Source organism: Littorina saxatilis, linkage group LG5, assembly GCF_037325665.1.
Source record: "Littorina saxatilis isolate snail1 linkage group LG5, US_GU_Lsax_2.0, whole genome shotgun sequence".
In the NCBI taxonomy this organism is placed as follows: Eukaryota; Metazoa; Mollusca; class Gastropoda; order Littorinimorpha; family Littorinidae; genus Littorina; species Littorina saxatilis.
Genome location: NC_090249.1, coordinates 29,206,688 through 29,229,208, shown reverse-complemented (window position 1 = coordinate 29,229,208; position 22,521 = coordinate 29,206,688). Strand labels below are relative to the sequence as shown.

General features: G+C 45.6%; 1 protein-coding gene across 1 annotated transcript; it reads left to right on the top strand.

Annotated features, from left to right (window-relative positions):
• The first annotated feature begins 7,901 nt into the window (after nt 1-7,901).
• On the top strand, nt 7,902-20,110 carry LOC138967723 (uncharacterized). The gene is made up of 6 exons (XM_070340379.1): nt 7,902-8,026; nt 8,586-8,704; nt 9,374-9,622; nt 10,277-10,346; nt 19,488-19,630; nt 20,087-20,110. Exons 1-6 carry the CDS (start codon nt 7,960-7,962, stop codon nt 20,108-20,110), a joined length of 672 nt encoding a protein of 223 aa, XP_070196480.1. The 5' UTR covers nt 7,902-7,959.
• Nucleotides 20,111-22,521: the final 2,411 nt, after the last annotated feature.

The following is a 22,521-nucleotide window of genomic DNA, read 5'->3' as shown; positions in this document are numbered from 1 at the left end:
AGCACCCCAGCCTGACAGAGACGCGTCTGTGAACATGTCTACCTCCGGAGGTGGGAGAACAATAGGAACTCCCAGAAACAAGATTGTTTGTAGCCACTGTTGTGTTTGTTTGTTTGTTTGTTTGTTTGCTTAACGCCCAGCCGACCACGAAGGGCCATATCAGGGCGGTGCTGCTTTGACATATAACGTGCGCCACACACAAGACAGAAGTCGCAGCACAGGCTTCATGTCTCATCCAGTCACATTATTCTGACACCGGACCAACCAGTCCTAGCATGCACTAACCCCATAATGCCAGACGCCAGGCGGAGCAGCCACTAGATTGCCAATTTTAAAGTCTTAGGTATGACCCGGCCGGGGTTCGAACCCACGACCTCCCGATCACGGGGCGGACGCCTTACCACTAGGCCAACCGTGCCGGTCCACTGTTGTGTGGCCTGCCGAATCCAGCTGTGTATCTGAACAGAGACATCCCAGCCTTGAAAAGCCGAGTTCCATTCCGAGTTGAGCGCTGCATGAAAAGGCCTCTTGCACACTCTCCCCAGTGGAATGAGTGTGGCCATAGATTCCATCTGTCCCAGAGCTGAAGCCAAGACTCTGACATTGGCCTGCTTCTGTGATCTGAGAGGCCTGAGCAGGTCTTGAAGTTTGTTGACTCTTCTCAGGGAAGGACGTACTGACCAAGTCACCGTATCGAATGTCATCCCTAGGTATGTACAGTTTTGGGACGGTATTAGCTCTGGTTGACCTGAAAACCGAGGTCGTTTGCCTGATGTAACACTGCCTGCGTGGGAAGACTGCAGGTCTGCTGATCCTGATGGAGGACAAGCCAATCGTCCAAATATGCACGCAGGCGAATGCCTTTTTGTCTGACCAGGGAACAAAGTTGTCGTGTCACCATTGTGAAAACCCAAGGGGCTAGAGATAAGCCGAAAGGGAGTGCCCTGAACTGATAAATCTCTTTTGCCCACCGAAATCTGAGCCACTTCCGATCTGACGGATGCATGAGAATGTGGAAGTAAGCATCCGTCAGATCTATCGACGTTGCCCAATCCCTTGGTCTGAGTGCATCCCGGATAGAAGAGGGAGTTTCCATCGTAAACCGAATCTCCCTGAGAAATCTGTTTAAAGGGGACTGGTCTAGAACTGGCCGCCACCCTCCCGAATTCTTTGGGACTACGAAGATTCTCCCATAAAAACCCGGGGAGTTGTGGTCCAAAACCTCTTCCACTGCTTCCTTTTGAAGAAGGGCAGCTTCTTCTTCTTCTTCGTCGTTCATTAGATGGAGATGCCAATCGCCCGCACGAAAGCAGCTTTCCTCTGTAGGTCCTCCAGGCCGCCGAAGAGCTTGACCCTCAGTGGTACTGGTTCCGGCCACGATGCCTGCCTGGGAGCGTCATGGAGTCGGCAGTTGTGCAACAGGTGCTCAGCATTCATGATGTCTGCATTGCAGGAGCACATCTCAGACTCGCGCCAATTCTGAATTTGCTGTACATGTGGGCATTTAGTCGGTTGTGCCCTGTTCTCAGCCTGAACAGAATGATCTGGTCCCGTTTGCTCAGTTGGTAATAGCAGTCAGACTGGTTGAAGTTTGGGTGTTGCTGCTTCCATTTCTTTTTGGATAGGGCTTTAATGACAGTCTTCTCCTCTGAATAGGAGACCTGTCTGTCCTCTTGTTCCAGCTGACTTCCTTTGTTTGCCAGCCTGTCAGCTTGTTCGTTTCCATGGATCCCACAATGTGCTGGGACCCACTGTAATGTCAGTTCTGTCTCAGCTGTGAGACTCACCAGGACTGCTGCCAGCTCGTTTAGGTCTTTTTTACGGGGGTTGTGCAGCGCACTCAGAACAGAGAGAGCGTCTGTGAAGATGACCACTTTTGATTTGGTTCGTGGCAGATTGGCTTTAATCTCTTCTGCTGCTTTTCTGATGGCTTCAGTCTCTGCTTTAAAGTTTGTGGAGTATTTTCCGGTGGCTAAGGGGGCCCGGTAGCTCAGTTGGTAGAGCACTGGACTTGTGATCGGAAGGTCGCAGGATCGAATTCGGGCCGGGACGGACACGGGTCAACTTTATGTGCAGACCCAGAGACGGAAGCCATGTCCCACCGTACCCCCGTGTCATCACAATGGCACGTAAAAGACCTTGGTCATTCTGCCATAAGTGCAGGTGGCTGAATACACTTAAACACGCAGACACCTGGGTAGCGCGACTCCGTTGCTGCTAGCTTTCCACTGGGAGGAAGCGACCCGAATTTCCCAGCGATGGGACAATAAAGTAATGAAAATGAAAATGAAAATGAAATGAAATGAAAAATGTGTGCCTCTCCATCATTGTATCTGATGTACACCCCGCCTCCCCCGTCTCGAATAGCTTCAGCTGCAGACCCATCTGTGTATACATGAGTCCATTGTTCTTCTGGGTACTTGGTGTTTGTGTACTCCAGCGTCAGCATCTTCCTCTCTGGCTCAGATTGAGAGTCTCTGCCTGCAACTCCTGGTACTTCTTGACAGATAGTTGGGAGCTGATCTCGTTTCCAGGAGGGGACCGACATGACTGATGGGATGGGCCTTGGCATGTGGTCCAGCAGCTCGGGGTCTCTCCTTTCAAGGATCCTGCTGTGTTGTACGAAGCTTGATCTTTTGAGTCTCCCCTTTGTTGGCTGATTCATGCGCTCATGCATCGGATGGACCTGGAGTCTTTTAAACTTTGCGGCTTGCGTCAGTACCTTGGTGTCTCTTCTGTCTTCAATGGACTGCAGGCCTGTGATTGTTTCCATGGCAGAGATAGGAGTGCTTCTCATAGCCCCAGTCATCATCCTCATGGCCTGGTTCTGCACTCTGGACAGCTTGTCTGTGTTGGATTTAGCAGCTGTAGAGCTTGCAGCCATTCCATAGTCGAGGACCGGGCGGATCCTCCCCATGTAGAGCTTCTTCAGCACACTCTGGTCGGCGCCCCACTGCGTGCCAGACAGTTTCTTCATCAGAGCCAGTCTGATCTTTGCTCTGGCCTGGTTCTTCTGGAGTTGGTTCTTCCAGGTGAGTCGTCGATCCAGGGTGACTCCTAGGTATGTAGGTGTGTCTTCCGCTCGTAGCTCCTGCCCGTTCAGCTTCAGGCTTACTCTCTGCTGTTGATTTGAGAGGCCGAGGCTGAAGATGGTGTAGGTTGTCTTTCTTTCATTGATTTTGACAAGCCATGACTGGGCCCATGCTTCTATCTCTTGGAGTGCCTGCTGCAGCCTGTAGTTTGCAGTAGTGATGTACTCTTCACTGCACCATAGTGCGAGGTCGTCTGCATAGATGGCTCCTCGCACGTTTCTGGGCAGTCGTTGCAGGATGTCCCGGATGAAGATGAGGAACAGTGTTGGAGAGAGTACCCCACTTTGGGGAACGCCTTGTCTCATGGTCCTCTTCTTGCTGAGGTGTTGCTTGACTTGGACTTTGGCTTTCCTGTTGTGCAGGTACTGTCCAATCCACCTGTACATTCGACCGGCAACACCACACTGGCGTAGTTTCAGTTTCAGGCCCTCTTTCCATATCTTGTCGAAGGCTTTCTCAAGGTCAATCCAGACAGCAAGTGTGTGTTTCTTGTCTTGGAATGCATCTTCGACGGCTTGTGAGATGTAGGTGATCTGGTCCTCTGTTGACCGATCTTGCCTGAATGCTGCTTGCTCTGGTGTGATGTGCTTTTTGTCTTCCAGGTGCCACATCAGTCTTGTGTTGATGAGACGTTCCATCAGTTTTCCGACACAGCTGGTCAGACTGATTGGTCTGTAGCTTTCTGCCTTTGACTTGTCCTTGCCTTTCTTGTGGACGGGAATCATGATGGCTTCTCTCCAGACTTGTGGTACTGTTCCCGTTCTCCATCCATCATTGTAGAGTTGTAGCAGCTTTTTCTTGCTGCGGGGGCCAAGGTGCAGCAACATCTCGTTTGTGATCTTGTCAGGTCCTGGGGCTTTCTTGAGCTTCAGCGTTGTCAGTGCATCCTCCAGTTCCTTTAGTACGGTACAAATGGAGAGCTCATTTGGGTTTCTTCGCGTTGGCCAGAGGCAGCGTGTTGTGTCTCCCTGGTCTCTCTTCTTCTGTCTGTGGGAACATGAAGGTCACTGGTCTCTGCGTACTGTTTGGCGAATATGTCGGCCGCCTGCTTACCAGTGCACAGTCGTCCTTCTTGCTCAAGAGTGATCGATGAGCTTTTAGATTTCTCGTCGTTCAGAGCCTTTGCCAGGTTCCAGAGCTTGTTGCCTTCCTTGTCAAGATTGAGCTCCTCGGTCTTCTCCTGCCAGGTTCTTCGTGCCTCCTGGATAAAAGTTCTTCTGTGTTTTGCAGTGGCTGCCTTCAGGGCAATATTGTTTTTCTCTGATGGGTCTTCTTCAACGAGGTCCCTGACTTCTTCTACAGTATCCTCTTGCTGCTGGAGTTCTTCTGTCCAGTAGGGTTTGTAGTTCTTCCTGGCTCCACGGGGAATAGACTCTTGAGCAGCTTTTAAGATAGCTTGGTTGAAAGCCTTGATCTTGCTGTTCAGGTTCTGCCGCTTGTTGTTGATCTTCAGTGAGTACTGATCCACCAGATTCGAGAACCGTTCCCAGTTTGCTTTTTTGTAGTTCCACCTGGGGAACGTGTTGGCTGCCTGGGATTTGAAGTTGAGGTCCAAACTGATCTTGACGGGTTTGTGGTCGCTCCCTCCAAGTTGACTCAGTACTGTTCTAGATGCTATCCTGGCGATATCGTTGGTAGCAAAGACCAGGTCTGGTGTAGTACTGCTGAGCCATCGTCTTGAAAAGAAGGTTGGTGGATCTTCGGGATCATTCAAGAGGACGAGGCCATTATCGACTTGCCAATCTTCTACCTCTTCTCCTCTTCTGTCTGCTTCATCGTAGCCCCATGCCTCTGAATGGCTGTTGAAGTCTCCGATGATCATAAATTTGTTGTCCTGTAGTTGCATGAGGTCGAGAGACAGATCCCTATCAGGTGGACTGTAAACATTGAAGATCTTGAGCTGTTCATTATCCACTACGATGTTTACCCCGTGGATCTCTGCTTGATTGTTGGTACAGATGATGAACTCTTTAGCGGGTATCGAGTTCTTCACAAGGATAGCTACTCCTCCCTTTGACCTGCCTTCTCTGTCGTGCCGGAACACCTGATAGCCTCTCATGGTGAAGCGGTGGTTTTCTTTCAGGTGGGTCTCTTGTAGACAGGCCACTTCAATGTTTTCCTGGTGGAGTCTTTCTGCTAGTGGAACCTTCTTGTTGTAGACTCCTTCTGCGTTCCATTGCAGGATGTTGACGTTTCTGGGTGTCGGTGTCTTTTCGCGGTCAGTGTACCTAACCCCTCGTCTCCTGGCCGTACAAGACGATGTAGGGTGACCTTCGGTTGTTGAGGGCCGGCCCCTTTGAGGCTGAGGGCCGAGCACTCTTCCTCCCCGTCGGATCTCCAGAGGTTGAGCACTATAACGTTTGATCAATTGATTTGTCTCCATCATTTTGTGATTTGCGTGATGCAGCGCTTTTTGGCACCCAGGGGGTCCCGCATCTCCGACTTCGGCCTTGGACGTTGGTCAGGGGTCCCTCCCCTAGACCAATTGCCTTCCTGGGCTGTTGAGCTTGGTCTGCCCGTGGTTCTATTTCGGAGTTTTCCTTCTCCTAGACTGGTTACCTGCCAGGGTTGACGAGTCCAGTCTACCCGTTTGGAGGTTGCTGAGATGACCGCTTGTGTCCTTGGGCCTCTGTGCCGTCACACCGGTACTGTCCAGCACACCTCCGTCTTCACCAGAGCCCCGTTAGCCAGCAACCAACCTGTCCGCCAAGGGAGAGCCCTACCAGTATACTTCTCACAATGAAAAATCACCCCCATGTTTTAGGGACAGTGAGATTTCAGCGATTTTCTTCCGACAGCATAGCTTGGTTCTGTTTCACCACCATACCACGATGAGGAGGGGATGGTGTTTATGGTGGAAGAAGGGCAGCAATTTCCAACTGAATCGTGACCTTTGCCTCTGGTTTTGCCGGAAATCTGAACGCGGGAGGTGTTCTGGTAAGAGGTGCTTTTCCCTCTTTCCAGAGCAGCCTGAACCCCGAACGTACTATCCCCACAATCCACTGACTGTTTACAATGCTGTATCCAGTAGGGAAGGGCCCGGGAGGGGGCCGCCCGCCACCAAAAGGGTGGGGGCCGTGGGGATGAGTAGCTCGGGGCCTCGTCATTGGGGGTTGGACTTTCGACCCGACCCCCTAGCGAAAGACGGCTTCTTCTTGGGGTAAGGTGCACCTCTGCCTCTGCCTCAAGAAGAGGATTGGGATTGCTGTGCGTTGCGTCGCTTGGCCTGTGGCTTAGCGAAGCCATGCTGAGCGAGCTTGACAATTGCTAAGTCCTTGGCGTTTCTCTCTCTCTCTTTGTCGCTGTCACGAGTGTGTGTGTGTGTGTGTGTGAATGCGCGCGTGTGTGTGTGCACGGTGAATGTATGTGTGTGTGTGGGGGGGGGGGGGAGGGGGTGAGAGAGAGAGAGAGAAAGATATATATCAATCAATCAATATGAGGCTTATATCGCGCGTATTCCGTGGGTACAGTTCTAAGCGCAGGGATTTATTTTTTTAATTTTTTAATTCTTATTTTATGCAATTTATATCGCGCACATATTCAAGGCGCAGGAATTTATTTATGCCGTGTGAGATGGAATTTTTTTTACACAATACATCACGCATTCACATCGGCCAGCAGATCGCAGCCATTTCGACGCATATCCTACTTTTCACGGCCTATTATTCCAAGTCACACGGGTATTTTGGTGGACATTTTTATCTATGCCTATACAATTTTGCCAGGAAAGACCCTTTTGTCAATCGTGGGATCTTTAACGTGCACACCCCAATGTAGTGTACACGAAGGGACCTCGGTTTTTCGTCTCATCCGAAAGACTAGCACTTGAACCCACCACCTAGGTCAGGAAAGGGGGGAGAAAATTGCTAACGCCCTGACCCAGGGTCGAACTCGCAACCTCTCGCTTCCGAGCGCAAGTGCGTTACCACTCGGCCACCCAGTCCTCGATATATATATACATGTATATATATTATATTACAGACATCCAGAGAAAGACAGAGAGGGAGAAAGTTCACACACACACACACACACACACACACATACACACACACACTGATGTTTTCCCCCCTTCCCACGCACATTCCTCCCACTCAGAACAAGTTACTAATAAATAAAATTAATCAATTCCATTCTCATTAGGAATCCCTCCAGCCCACTCGATCACGAAAGACAACAGCATGAGACAAGTATGATAGTAATTAGCATTACGGAGCTAATTTTAGTGGGATATTCTCTCACCTCGCTTACCCTTATAAGCCTTTCTCTAAACATCCACTCATCGCTTGGATTGTGATATTAAGCATAATTATTAGTAACTTCTCCCAAGAAATACCGGTCATGTCGAAATTAGTATGTTTGATAATGGCAGGCGCTTTCAGATAGTCATTTTTGGTGAGCTGTTCGTCTCCCTAACAGTAAAGCAATGTGACCACTGACTGATCGGCCCGATTTTTATTATTTTCTCCAAAAATCTGTGTTCGTGTGCCTGTGATTTTCCCGGTCACCTGAGGGCTAAACCAGACTGTCATTTTCACGAAGAAATTTTTTCAATACATGTTACCGTTACGCTCTCGTGGAAATTCTCGTGTTTGTGTGCACTCGTGACCGAAACTGTTGTCAGTTTCACCTGGTTGGAATTTCTACCCAGATTACTAAATATTTCGATCTGTACTTATACAGGTTTACATGCTCCAGTGTCAATGACATTCGATGCTAATTTGAGACCAATCTTTGATTAGCAGTTTAAATCATATGACCGTGCGCTACATTGCACAAGATATTGTTCCTGTGCTCATTCATACCCGTGTCCATTTGAAGACTATCGTCTGACCGTTCCCAAAGCGAGACATTTCAGTGCTCTAAAAAGATGATGTTCAGAGCTTCTGATGTCCTGGTCTTGAGATCCATGCTATTTCTGCTTCACGTCACTTCAGGTACACAATCATGTTGAATTGTTTTTGCTTTAAATTATACTTGTATAATACTTGCATACTTGTATAATCATTAACAATTAATTGTTATCAATTTGAATTGGAAGAGATTCTGTTATAATTAATTTAACTTTTTTAGTTTTAGTGTTTTTTGTTTTTTGTAATATTTGTTTTGATTATTTGTTTCTTCCGATGTTTAATTGTGTGTGCATTTTTTACTAAACACAAAAAAGTAACTTTCCACTTTTTCACAGCCAAAACCAACAATGAAACAACGGTTCATCTTACTCAAACGTATCATTTACGAAAGGGCACATGTTTTCAGTATTTATAGCGGTTTTCAGATTAAGCATATCCTGCTAAGGATCACGTGACAATATCTGGAATGAAGATACCTCCAATTACGATTTTGACAATGCAGAGTTCTTTATCTAAATATCTGCTAACACCCATAATACTGACATTTTACTGCGTTAAAACAAAACGGACGAAGCAATCACCTATGTGCCCTGCACATTTTGTTTCATCCAGGCAGAATCGTCTGGTGTTTTCCATGTTTCAGTGTTATCTACTGCAATTCAAGAACCTGTGGTAGAGGAGTCAGCACTTGTCGGCACCAATGCGTCATTGCACTGTGAAATCACTGATCCTGATGACATTCAATTCGTTCTCTGGAAGAAGGTCAGTACTATTTTATTCATGAAATTAGAAGGATCTTAATTGCTGGGATTTATTTTCTTCGGAAAATGATCAAAACAGTTTCAGCAGTTTTCCAAAGTTAAAGGCAGCCCGCGTCGCCCCTTGACCCTGCCGTGGACAAAATTCGGCAAGTCTGCTGAAATTACGGTGACGTTTTTGGCGATTGAAAAAGTTTCGGTGTCTTGCCGACTGCCTACGCCAAACGACATTCCTGAGAAGTTCATTTTATTCATACCTAATGATTGAATGATAAGATAAATCGATGGATGGACACTGAAACAGAAGGATGGGTGCAATGCTCTGTATTGCACATCCTGCTGATCTGTGTTAAGCCTGTCATTAATTGGGCGAAGTCGACTACGCGAAGCTTGCCGCACTGAGCTTTAAGGCGGTCCTTAATTCAGCCCGAAGTCGACTTCGCGAAGTCTTTTTACCGAAAACTCAGTGCTGAAGCTCCGTGCGGCCAGCTGCGCGAAGTATTCTTCGCGTCGACGTCTTCGCCCAATTAAGGACAGGCTTTAGCACTGAGTTTTCGGTTAAAAAAAGGACTTCGCGAAGTCTTCGTGAAGTCGACTTCGGGCTCAATTAAGGACCGCCTTTAGGGGTTGGCCGTCGTTCGATGGTCCAGTAACATCTTCTCTATTTCTTCAGATCTACAACAGCGAGCACGATCTGGTTCTGATCCACAACAACCACACGACGGACGTGGACAAGTACGAGGTGGACTACCCCCATGGACTCATCATCCTGGACGTTCAGGTGGACGACGAGGCTCTCTACCAGTGCGAGGTCAACAACATCGGTGCCAGGACTGTCTTCAAAGTCCTCGGTATGTCGACTTTCTTTTATGAACTGGATTGGTGGGGCTGGGGCTGGGGCTGGGGCTGGGATATCTTCATAGTCTCATCATACTGAGGCTCTTTGTCTTTACGAGACAACAACATTGGTGCCCGGACTGTCTTCAAAGTCCTCGGTTTGTCGACTATTGTCTTTAGGGGGCTGGTTAGTGATGGTGGGGGTTGCCGGGTGGGATATCTGCATAGTCTCATCATATTGATGGTCTTTGTCATTGCGAGATCAACAATATTGATGACAGACCTGTGACAGTCATGGGTATGCCATACAGATATTTATTAGTTGGGAGGTAGAATATTTCATTTCATTTTCATTTTCATTACTTTATTGTCCCATCGCTGGGAAATTCGGGTCGCTTCCTCCCAGTGGAAAGCTAGCAGCAACGGAGTCGTGTTACCCAGGTGTCTGCGTGTTTAGGTGTATTCAGCCACCTGCACTTATGGCAGAATGACCAAGGTCTTTTCAATCAATGAGGCTTATATCGCGCATATTCCGTGGGTACAGTTCTATGCGCTCTGCAGTGATGCCGTGTGAGATGAAATTTTATTCGGCCATTGTGATGACACGGGGGTGGGACATGGCTTCCGTCTCTGGGTCTGCACATAAAGTTGACCCGTGTCCGTCCCGGCCCGAATTCGAACCTGCGACCTTCCGATCACAAGTCCAGTGCTCTATGGTCTCATCTTACTGGACGTTCAGGTGGACGATGAGGCTCTCTACCAGTCCGAGGTCAACAACATCGGTGCCAGGACTGTCTTCAAAGTTCTTGGTATGTCAACTTCGTTTTTAGGGGTCTGACCAGTGATGGTGGGGGTTGCCGGGTGGATATCTTCAGAGTCTCATCACACTGATGCTCTTTCCAGTCTCATCACAAGGGGCGTTTAGGTGGACGATGCTCTTTGACAGTGCAGTGCGAGATCCCCAACAACATATAGGTGCCAGGACTGTCACAGTCATTGGTATAACATAGAGCTCTAAATTGGGGCTGGTGGGAAGGGGGGGGTCCTACCATTCTGGGCGTTCAGGTAGAAGATGAGGCTCTTTGCCAGTGTGAAATGAACAACATCAGGGGGGGGGGGGGGGTCCTACCATTCTGGGCGTTCAGGTAGAAGATGAGGCGCTTTGCCAGTGTGAAATGAACAACATCAGGGGGGGGGGGGGTTCCTACCATTCTGGGCGTTCAGGTAGAAGATGAGGCTCTTTGCCAGTGTGAAATGAACAACATCAGGGGGGGGGGGGGGGGGTGTTTGATGGACATGTTATTGCGAGTATGTCGGTTGGGCATCGACAGTTAGTGAAACGTCTGTAATTGAAAACTTTGCCGCCATATCGGTTCAGCTGACGATCTTTTCTCACGATGGGGGGGACGGGGGAAGCCAGGGACAGCGTTTGCCAAAAATAATGCTGAAACTTGTATGGCCTTTCGGCAAATTTGCTGAGGATCAAATGTCCTTGCAACATCCCTGCATGGTCTTATAATGTTCTCTTCGGTGACTTGAAGGTTCGTGGTATGATTAGTGCCTGCATGTTTGTTGTTGTGCGTACCGGGGGAAGCGAGTGGGGTTTTGAGGGAGAAGGATGGGAGCGGGAGGGAGGCTAGCCGCATGGTCTCATAATGCTGGCTCTGCAGACAGAGAGAGGATGACGTTCTCTCTCAGTGTAAAGTGAACCGCGGGTTAGGGGGAAGAATTTACCCGATGCTCCCCAGCATGTCGTAAGAGGCGACTAACGGATTCTGTTTCTCCTTTTACCCTTGTTAAGTGTTTCTTGTATAGAATATAGTCAATTTTTGTAAAGATTTTAGTCAAGCAGTATGTAAGAAATGTTAAGTCCTTTGTACTGTAAACTTGCATTCTCCCAGTAAGGTAATATATTGTACTACGTTGCAAGCCCCTGGAGCAAAATTTTGATTAGTGCTTTTGTGAACAAGAAACAATTGACAAGTGGCTCTGGGGCGGGGATGTAGCTCAGTCGGCAGTGAGTCCCCACGTTCGGCGAGAGATTTATTTCTCAGAGTCAACTTTGTGTGCAGACTCTCCTCGGTGTCCGAACACCCCCGTGTGTACACGCAAGCACAAGACCAAGTGCGCACGAAAAAGATCCTGTAATCCATGTCAGAGTTCGGTGGGTTATAGAAACACGAAAATACCCAGCATGCTTCCTCCGAAAACGGCGTATGGCTGCCTAAATGGCGGGGTAAAAAACGGTCATACACGTAAAATTCCACTCGTGCAAAAAACACGAATGTACGTGGGATTTTCAGCCCACGAACGCAGAAGAAGAAGAAGTTGCAAAAAACCTTTTCAAATGTCTTGGTAGGTCAAAAAAACATGTAATTCAGTGTGTGCAGGAATCGCGATAACTGGAAATTTTTTAATTGTTATTTGTACGAATTCATTTTCAAAATAACATCAATGAAATCAGCAATGTGTCATACATATTGCTTAATACTGATTTTGTTTGCCCGGTTTCTTCTTGACAAATAGACTGCAACCACTGTGTCTCCGACTTGGTTTGACTGGATGGCCTGACAGAAGGATGTGTTTGTGTGAGAGCCAGAATTCCTACCCGCGTAAAGAAATAAAGGTTTGGATGACGTGTGTGCATGTTGAGGGGAGGGGAGGGGGGGGGGGGGCGCCGGGGCGGGCTAAGCGAGGACTAGACTGCTCCCATCGGTGTCAGGTCAACGACACTTCGTCTTCAGAGTCCTGTGTTTGTCAAAGTGGATACATTGTACATAAAGACCCCATGTGTGTGTGTGTGTGTGTGTGTGTGTGTGTGTGTGTGTGTGTGGAAGGGAAATGTTTGTTACACCATACCACCCGTGCAATGCATCTCAGAGCAATGTCGGGGGTGGGAGGAAGCGTGGGGAGGCAAAAGAGAGAGATCTCGAACTCGAACTCGAACTCGAAAACTTTATTACCGAGGGATGATAGCATTAGGTCCATATGTTCCTTTCTTACATCTAGAACCCAATATTGACGGACTGTGTGTGATGATATCTTCTGCTATGGTCTGTTGAGACAGTGATATCAAAATCAAGACCAGAGGTCGAGATTTTGATATCACTGTCGAAACAGACCAATGGCAGAAGATATCATCACACAGTCAGTCAATGTTAGATATATTGCTAATTCTCTGGACATTTTGTATTTTCTGTAAAGAAATTACAAAAGTATTTGTCTCAGTTTTGGCTGTTCCATATTCCTCCCTCTGATTATTATTTCTTTTTGTTCACTCTGTTCTTGTACTTTTCAGTATTTCAAAATGTCTTTTCTTTCAAAATGTCTTTAGTCACTTGCTCAACTAAATTCTGGGATAATTACATTTTCATATATATTTGTTTGTTTTTAAATTTAGGTGTTTTTGTTTTTGAAGTGGGGAAGCAATAAAGAGGTCGTCGATATCAAAACTGATATCGACGGAAATGTCGTCGATATCACTTTTGCACTGAGCTCAGTTTTGCCCAATTGACCAATGGAAATCCACCTAACATATGAAATAGCAATATTCCCTGCTATAATACACACATGAAACGAAGAACAAGTATGAAGAATAACAAATATAAATCAAAATACTAAAACACAATCATGTAGGGAAAAGTATAACAATTGGAGAGAGAGAGAGAGAGAGAGAGAGAGAGAGAGAGAGAGAGAGAGAGAGAGAGAGAGAGAGAGAGAGAGCGCGCGAGAGCGAGTGAGAGTACGGAGAGTACGTGTGTGTGTGTGTGTGCGCTTCAGTGTGTGTGTTTGTGGGGGGGGGGTTGTTTGTGTGTTTGGAGTGGTGTTTGTATGTGTGTGCGTGCGTGCTTGCTTACACGCGTTCGTGTGCGTGTGTGAGTGTGTGTCAGAGTGATAGATATATAGATTGTGTGTGAAAGCCATCGGGGAGACAGAGAGGGGGTGACGGAGGGAAGGGGTGAGACTGTTGACTGTGCCACAGTATGACGTGAGCAGCGGAATTAGGACTGCAGGCGGTCGCCTACAAGCCCACCTTTGCAGTGTGCGGTGGCTGATGGTGAGACCAGCGACTGGCGAGAATAAGAACGTGCAGTTCACACTGCCATCAGTTTGGTTCTTGAATCACCCCTTCACATCTACACCGTACCGAACGTTGATGCGGTTTTATGTGTTTTTTGTAATTGGTTTGTTTTGTTTGTTTGTTTGGGTGGGGTTTTTTTTTTTTTTTTTTTTTTTTTTTTTTTTTTGGGGGGGGGGGGGGTGGGAGGGGTGGTGGAGGCACGATTACAGAATTACGTCAGTAAGTAATTTTTAATTTGAAGACGAGGTGGTGAGGGGTGGGGGCACGGATGTAGAAGTATGTCTTTTTTTTCTCCTTTTTTTCTCTCCTTTTTTTAGATAAAAGGGGTTGAGGGATAGGAAGAGAGAGAGAGGAGAGGGGAGGGAGAGATGGCACGGTATTAGTACATTCCTATTACCTCAGTTAATCATTTTCAACGTGATGGCCGGGGGTCGGGGGTCAAAAAACTGTAACGCCGCGGGGAGCAGTATAACGTCAGGCTATCAATCCTTACGTGAAGGGATGGGAGAAACAGAATGGCACGGTAGTAGTATTACGTCACTTCATCATGCTTTAAGTCAAATGGGGAGGGTAGGGAAGGTGGATGGGCGAAAGGTGGAACGGTAGTTGTATTACACCATTAAATCATTCTAAACTTAACGAGAAGGGGGTGAGGGAAAAATTGAGATGGAAGTAGAATTACGTCAGATCGCCTTTCTTATCAGGAAGAGGTTGCGCCAGGCTTTCGATTTTTATATTACTGAACTAAAATTTCAGTCTCTTTGATTTATGCATGGCATGTGCAATTAAGTGCAGAACGTGACACAACTTGGAGAAATTCATACCGTAACTGCACTAACAATGAAACACAATTCGTTCAAAAATAAGGTACGTCAACACAAATAGTCAATAATCATGCAATTCTGTAATCTGTAATAAAACATTACTAGTCTGTAACAGTTGATGTTTGATTGTTAGGTTTCTTTTTAAGACATCATTAGTACTCACTGATTTCATTTCTTATTAACAAAAATCTAAAAACGAACAGAATGCTGGTAACAGTCGATTTTGGACCGTCAAGTGTAAACTATAATTTTAAACCACAGCAGATCTGTCCAGACTCTTAAATGTGATAAGAGAATCCTTCCACTTGGAAACATATAAAATATCAATTTCCTGGCTGCTTCTTGCGCTGAGAGAGAGAGAGAGTGTGTGTGTGTGTGTGTGTGTGTGTGTGTGTGTATGTGTGTGTGTGTATATGTGTGTGTATGTGTGAGTGTGTATGTATGTGTGTGTATGTATGTGTGTGTGTGTGTGTGTGTGTGTGAAATATATTCGAAGATTGCTTTGTGTCAGTTACCAATTTTATTTAGCAAAAAAATGACCACTTTGCACAAAAAAACACTTAGGCTGTTGGTTTAGTAGTATGTGTCAGTTTGTAAGGCCCACTCCACCTCGTGAAAACAGTTCGACTCTCCGTCTCAGATGTGGCCAGGCTTTTACATGGGTTAAGACCATCCCTCCAGTTGGACACATACCAACAACGAACAGCCTGGGTGTTCTCTGTGCAGTACACTGGTCATTTTTGTACAGAATTATTTCTGTAAAAGGCAGTGGTGCCTTTTTGGAAAATTAATTCATCAACAAAGTTCAACTCACCACAGCAAGCAGTCAGGGTGTGGATTGTTGGTATGTAACCGACGGGCGCTGTGGCGGGGTGGTAAGACGTCGGCCTCTTAATCGGAAGGTCGAGGGTTCGAATCCCGGCCGCGGCCGCCTGGTGGGTTAAGTGTGGAGATGTTTCCGATCTCCCAGGTCAACTTATGTGCAGACCTGCTAGTGGCTTATCCCCCTTCGTGTGTACACGCAAGCACAAGACCAAGTGCGCACGGAAAAGATCCTGTAATCCATGTCAGAGTTCGGTGAGTCATAGAAACACAAAAATACCCAGCATGCTTCCTCCGAAAGCGGCGTCAGTATGGCTGCCTAAATGGCGGGGTAAAAACGGTCATACACGTAAAATTCCACTCGTGAAAAAACAAGAGTGTATGTGGGAGTTTCAGCCCACGAACGCAGAAGAAGAAGAAGGTATGTAACCAAGTGGAGTTATGGTCTTATCCCATGTAAAAGCCTGGCCAGATCTGAGGACCGTGTTCATGTGCATATAGGACGGTTGAACCATGGTCGCTATATGATCATACTTTGCACACTTGTTCATGGAAGGAAAGGATGACGTTTACTGGGAATGACTCATAAATCGGAATTAACGCCATTTTTACTTTAAAAAAAAAAAAAAAAGGTATAAACCCCTCGTGAGATCGTCACATTTTGGTGCGCCAAAGTCGGATTGGAGTCGAGTGATCAAATGCTTTGGATGGAGAGGGGGTGTAAGGGATGTGGAGGGGATGGCCATCTCTTCTCTCGGTCTCCGAATTCTCTTGATACTTCTGGAGTTTACACCGTGCATCTGTCTCTAAGATAGTCTTGCATTAGAAAATACGAAAGGCCATTACATTTTAAATGTACGGTGTGCATTTGTATCAGGGACATTGTGAAAAATAATCGGCTTGGCCTAACACCTTTATGCTCTTGAGATAAAGTTCAGTTTTAGTTTTTAATATCTCTGCCTGCCTGCCTGTCTGTCTGTCTGTCTGCCTGTCTGTCTGCCTGTTTGCCTGTATGTCTGTCTGCCTGTCTGTCTGTCTGTCTGTTTGTCTGTCTGTCTGCCTGTATGTCTGTCTGTCTGTCTGTCTGTCTGTTTAATGCGAAGAAAGGAGAAGAAACCGTGATGTGTGTATTAAGGGAACAATTACAGAGAAAAAGGAAAACAACAACGACGACGACAAGAAGAAGAAGAAGAACAACAACATATTTTAAACAAAAACAATCGAACAATAAAGAGAAAATACACTTAGGCAAAAGGAAAATGTTTGTGTATTGCACTAATGCTTTTACGCGAGACGAACCATTTGTTCTTTGCGCCAAAAAAAAGAGTCAGCCATAACCCTTTTTACATTTAGTCAAGTAATGACTAAATGTTTTAACGTAGAGGGGGGAATCGAGACGAGGGTGTGGTGTATGTGTGTGTAGAGCGATTCAGAGAAAACTACTGGACCGATCTTTATGAAATTTTACATGAGAGTTCCTGGGCATGATATCCCCAGACGTTTTTTTCTTTTTTTGGATAAATCTGTTTGATGACGTCATCAGGCATGGGAATTGTCCGCCGAACGGCGGATTTCCGCCGAATTTTTGTTTTGTTCCGCCGAAAATGCAAAAGTGTCCGCCGAAAAAATAAAGGGGGGAGGCACACAAAAAAAGCACCGGTTACTTTGGCCTTTGCGGAAAAGCCCGCGAAAACTTTCCGTACTTTGTTCACGCACTGCTACCGCCCGCCTCAGTTATTGAACTTTTATGTTTGAAAGTAAACCAGATTGCACAGATTGTGTTACAAGCTACATTTTCCTGTTTGTCTCAACAGATCAATTTTTTTTACAAATTTAAACCATATAATACATGTATATATTTTTTTCTTAAAAAAAGCAAAAATTGGTACATTTTTGTACTAAAAACTCTGATTCTAAAAACAGAATTTAATGGCAAACTTGGAGCTCAGATGACACCAGATTGCACCATGTTGGTTCTTTGGAGAAATTTTTTTTCCGGGGGGGGCATGCCCCTGGACCCCCCTAGTATGGCTAAGCGCTTCGCGCCGTCGACTTGACGCTTCGCGTCTTCAGTTATAAATTTTCCGCCTTTTATACAATTTTCAATTCCCATGCCTGGTCATATCCGGCTTTTTGTAAAAGTTGAGGCGGCACTGTCACACCCTCATTTTTCAATAAAATTGATTGAAATTTTGGCCAAGCAATCTTCGACGAAGGCCGGACTTTGGTATTCCATTTCAGCTTGGAGGCTTAAAAATTAATTAATGACTTTGGTCATTAAATATCTGAAAATTGTAATTGAAATTTTTTTGTTTTTTAAAACGATCCAAAATTACGTTCATCTTATTGTTCATCATTTTCTGATTCCAAAAACATATAAATATGTTATATACGGATTAAAAAAAAGCTCTGAAAATTAAAAACATAAAAATTATGATTAAAATAAAATGTCCGACATCGATTTAAACACAATTTCAACTTATTCCTTGTCTGTTTCTCATTCCAAAAGCATATAGATATGATATGTTTGGATTAAAAACACGCTCAGAAAGTTAAAACGAAGATAGGTACAGAAAAGCGTGCTATCCCGCTCAGCGCGACCATTACCGCACTATTCTGGCTTGTCGATTTCACTGCCTTTGCCACGAGCTGGGACTGACGAAACTAAGAGTATGCGGTCTTGGTGAAAAAGTGCAGTGCGTTCAGTTTTATTCTGTGAGTTCGACAGCTTGACTAATGTAGTAATTTCGCCTTACGCGACTTGTTTACATTTAGTCAAGTTTTGACTAAATGTTTTAACATAGAGGGGGGAATCGAGACGAGGGTCGTGGTGTATGTGTGTGTGTGTGTGTGTGTGTGTGTGTGTGTGTGTAGAGCGATTCAGTTTTAACTAAATATTTTAACATAGAGGGGGGAATCGAGACGAGGGTCGTGGTGTATACATGTGTGTGTGTGTGTGTGTGTGTGTGTGTGTGTGTGTGTGTGTGTGTGTGTGTGTGTGTGTGTGTAGAGCGATTCACAGTAAACTACTGCACCGATCTTTATGAAATTTTTCATGAGAGTTCCTGGGTATGATATCCCCAGAAGTTTTTTTCATTTTTGTTATAAATGTCTTTGATGACGTCATATCCGGCATTTTGTAAAAGTTGAGGCGGCACTGTCACACCCTCATTTTTCAATGAAATTGATTGAAATTTTGGCCAAGCAATCTTCGACCAAAGCCGGACTTTGGTATTGCATTTCAGCTTGGAGGCTTACAAGTTAATTAATGACTTTGGTCATTAAAAATCTGAAAATTGTAATTAAAATTATTTTTTTATAAAACGATCCAAAATTACATATAAATATGTTATATTCGGATTAAAAACAAGCTTTGAAAATTAAAAATATAAAAATTGGATTTCCGAAATCGATTTAAAAAACAATTTCATCTTATTCCTTGTCCGTTCCTGATTCCAAAAACATATAGATATGATATGTTTGGATTAAAAACACGTTGAGAGAGTTAAAAAGAATAGAGATATAGAAAAGCGTGCTATCCTCCTCAGCGCAACCGCTACCGCGCTTTTCTGGATTGTTAATTTCACTGCCTTTGCCAGGAGCGGTGGACAGACGATACGGTCTTGCGGAAAAAATGCAATGCGTTCAGTTTCATTTTGTGAGTTCGACTGAGCTTGACTAAATGTTGTATTTTCGCCTTACGCGACTTGTCCTTTATTTTCCTGTCTGCGAGTAATTTCGTATACCAATAAAATGCAAACTGTTGCGATCTTCTGACGCCATTAAACCACAATTATTCCCTTCTCTTTTTTTATGTGCACCCCCCCCCCCCCCTCTGCCCCCCTCCCCCCTCTCTCATTCTCTTTAACTGCAAGTTTTTATTTTCTTCTGGACATTGTTAGTTTATTTCTTACTTTTTGTACATTTTGTCAAGATTTGAATAAATGTTTTCCCGTAGACTGGGAATAAAGACGAGGGTGAGAGTGTGTGTGTGTGTGTGTGTGTGTGTGTGTGTGTGTGTGTGTGTGTGTGTGTGTGCGTGCGTGCGTGCGTGCATGCATGCTTGTGTGTCGGTGTGTGCGTGCGTGCGTGCGTGCGTGCGTGCTGCGTGCGTGCATGTGTGTGTGTGTGTGGATGTACAGTAAGTCTGCCAGTCTGTCATTTCTCCTCCTTCCCTTTTTATTTTTATTTTTCAAATTCAACATTGTTTTTCTTCTTTTCAGTGCCAGTCAGCAACTTGACGCTGGCAGTGGAGGGTGACAGGAGAGGGGGTGGGCCTTTCAACCTGACATGCCAGGCGCAGCACGCGCGGCCCCCAGCCACTCTGACCTGGTTTCGCGGCACCAGTGACGTCACGGCACGTACTGTTAGCTATACCAGTTTCGTCCATGCAGACGGTGACCTCTTTTTTAATTTTTTTTAAATTTTTTTTTTATTGCCTATCGTAGTTTTACTCCTGTTTTATTTTATTTTTTTTATTGAAATTTTTTTCCCCCCACCTAGATTCTAGGGGTGGGGTGTGTTGGCCAATGGGTGGGGGTGGTGAATGGAGATGAGCTTGGGGTTGGGAAGGAAAGAAAATTGCTTTTTTTTCCAACGATTTTTTAACCGAGATTTGGAGGGTAGGGTGATGAGTTTGGTGTAGGGGCAGAGGGTGGGGGTGGGGCCCCCGAGGGGATGTGGGGGGGGGGGGAGGGGGGGGGGGGAAGCAGAAAATTAATGGATTTAGTCAATTCGACTTTCTTTTCTCGCGGAATAATGACATTCAATTTACATTTTAAATTTGTTGCGCTTGCTGTTTATTTGTGTTGAAATATTACAGAGAGACACAGAGAGAGAACTTTGAACTTTGAACTTTATTTATTTATCGAGGGTAAGAGAATAAGCAAAGTATACATGCTTTTTTTCGTCCGGCCCTCGCCCATTGAGGGTAACTCGATTAATAACAAGAAGAAATAGAAGTTAAGTTAATTACAATACAATGTATATAATTAACATGTCAAACAGAGAGAGAGAGAGAGAGAGAGAGAGAGAGAGAGAGAGAGAGAGAGAGAGAGAGAGAGAGAGAGAGAGAGAGAGAGAAGTATGAGAGATGGATTGCTGGATGGATGTTTTATTTTATTAATCAGTGGATGGATCTTTACAGTTGTCAAACACATGAAGATGGCTCATAAAATCATTAAACAAGGAGCAAAAAAATAGTGCATACAAAAACCCAAATGCAGATTTGTGAGACGAACAAAAAAGAAGAATGTAAACGCGCTGTCAAATAGTAAAACATAAGCAAGAAAGCCAGACTGACACTAATACACAGATGGATGCGCGCACGCACACACACACACACACACACACACGAACACACACACTCATACAAACACACACACACATTGAACATGACAGAGAGAGAGAGAGAGAGAGAGAGAGAGAGAGAGAGAGAGAGAGAGAGAGAGAGAGAGTGTGTGTGCGTGTGTGTGTGTGTGTGTGCGTGTGTGTGTGTGTATGTGTGTGTGTTATTCGAGACTGATGGATCGGGTCATCAAAGAAATAAGACTGAAGAATCTCACACACACACGCACAAAATGTGTACTACGCTCAACCTTCCTTTAAAATATCAGTTATTCCAATCTCTCGCCTTTTCTCTCTGCGGTACAGTCTCCATAAAACAGTTTATTTCTTGGACGGCATCAAGTAATCTAGAGTGTAATCTGAGCGATTCATCACGTCGCGTTTCCGCAGTTATGGAGGACAAAGGTTTCATGTTTCCGTCTCCAAAACACACGGGCGCCTACACACACACACACACACACACACGCACGAACGCACACACGCACGCACGCACGTACGCACGCACGCTAGCGTGTACGCGGCACGCACGCACAGACTCACAGACAAACAGACACACACACATACGCGCGCACACGCACACACACACACATAAAAACACACACGCGCGCAAACACACACACACACACACATACACACTTACACACACACACACACACACTACACACACACACACACACACGCGCGCGCGCGCGCGCACACACACACGCATACACACACGTCTTGAATCCAGGGTCTCTCTCTCTCTCTTTCCTTTCTCTTTTAGATTCCATCACACAACCAATCTGTCCCTGTCTCAATTGTTTTATGGTGTACTTCTTTGCATCCACGTTAAAAAAAATGTCGATAACGACTGTGGTGACAGCAGTGATGATGACTACGACGACGATGTTGATGATGATGATGATGATGATGATGATGATGATGATGATGATGATGATGATGATGATGATGACGACTACGACAACGACGATGACGACGACGACGATGATGATGATAGTCACGATAGTGAGGGTAACAATGATGATGTTGACGACGATGATGACGATGATGATGCTCATGATGCTGCTGCTGCTGCTGCCGCTGATAGCCATGCTAACGAAAGTAACAATGATGATGTTACAGGGTACGGAGACAGCGAAAGCCTGCTGCACGTGCCCACAGACTGGTACGGGGAGGACGTGGTGTTTCGCTGTGTGGCCAGTGTGGGGGACCACGCCGGGGACCACACATCCTTCATCTTCTTCTCCTACATCGGTCTGTTGGAGTCGCTTGAACTCAATGTCTGTCTGTCTGTTTGTCTGTCTGTCTGTCTGTCTGTCTGTCTGTCTGTCTGTCTGTCTTGATGTCCTGCTGGGGACCAGACAATTTCATCTCGCCTCTCTCTCTCTCTTTGTCTATCTCTGTCTGTCTGTCTGTCTGGTCTGTCTGTCTGTCTGCAGACGAGACATCCGTCTTCTTCTTCATCGGTCTGTTGGAGTAACTTGAGCACTCTGTCTGTCTGTCTGTCTGTCTGTCTGTCTGTCTGTCTGTCTGTCTGTCTCTCTCTCTCTCTCTCTCTCTCTCTCTCTCTCTCTCTCTCTCTCTTTGTCTGTCTGTCTGTCTTACTGGGGACGAGACATCCTTCATCGGTCTGTTGGAGTAGCTTGAGGTTGAGTGTTATATATATACTTCGTTGTTTGTGGATCGCTTTCTTTGCTGGTTAAACTGTATTATAAGTGTGCTTTGTTGATAAGTCGTGGATCACTTTCTTTGCTGCAGGTGGTGCATCGAACCTAAAAGTTGTTCCTCTTCTGCTTTTCGTGGCCATCGCTTGTTCCTTCTGGATTCTGGTGTAAATCTCGTCGTCAAACTTTTTTTTTATAAGTGCCTGCTACTTGTTTAAGTATTTTTCTTGCAACAGATGCCAATAAT

What these genes read in the sequence shown, in the direction of transcription:
- LOC138967723 (XM_070340379.1), top strand. Translation starts at nt 7,960, where the DNA reads ATGATGTTCAGAGCTTCTGATGTCCTGGTCTTGAGATCCATGCTATTT. An exon ending in TCTGCTTCACGTCACTTCAG is followed by an intron (nt 8,027 to 8,585) that starts GTACACAATCAT and finishes TCCATGTTTCAG; the next exon opens with TGTTATCTACTGCAATTCAA. An exon ending in GTGACGTCACGGCACGTACT is followed by an intron (nt 19,631 to 20,086) that starts GTTAGCTATACC and finishes GAAATATTACAG; the next exon opens with AGAGACACAGAGAGAGAACT.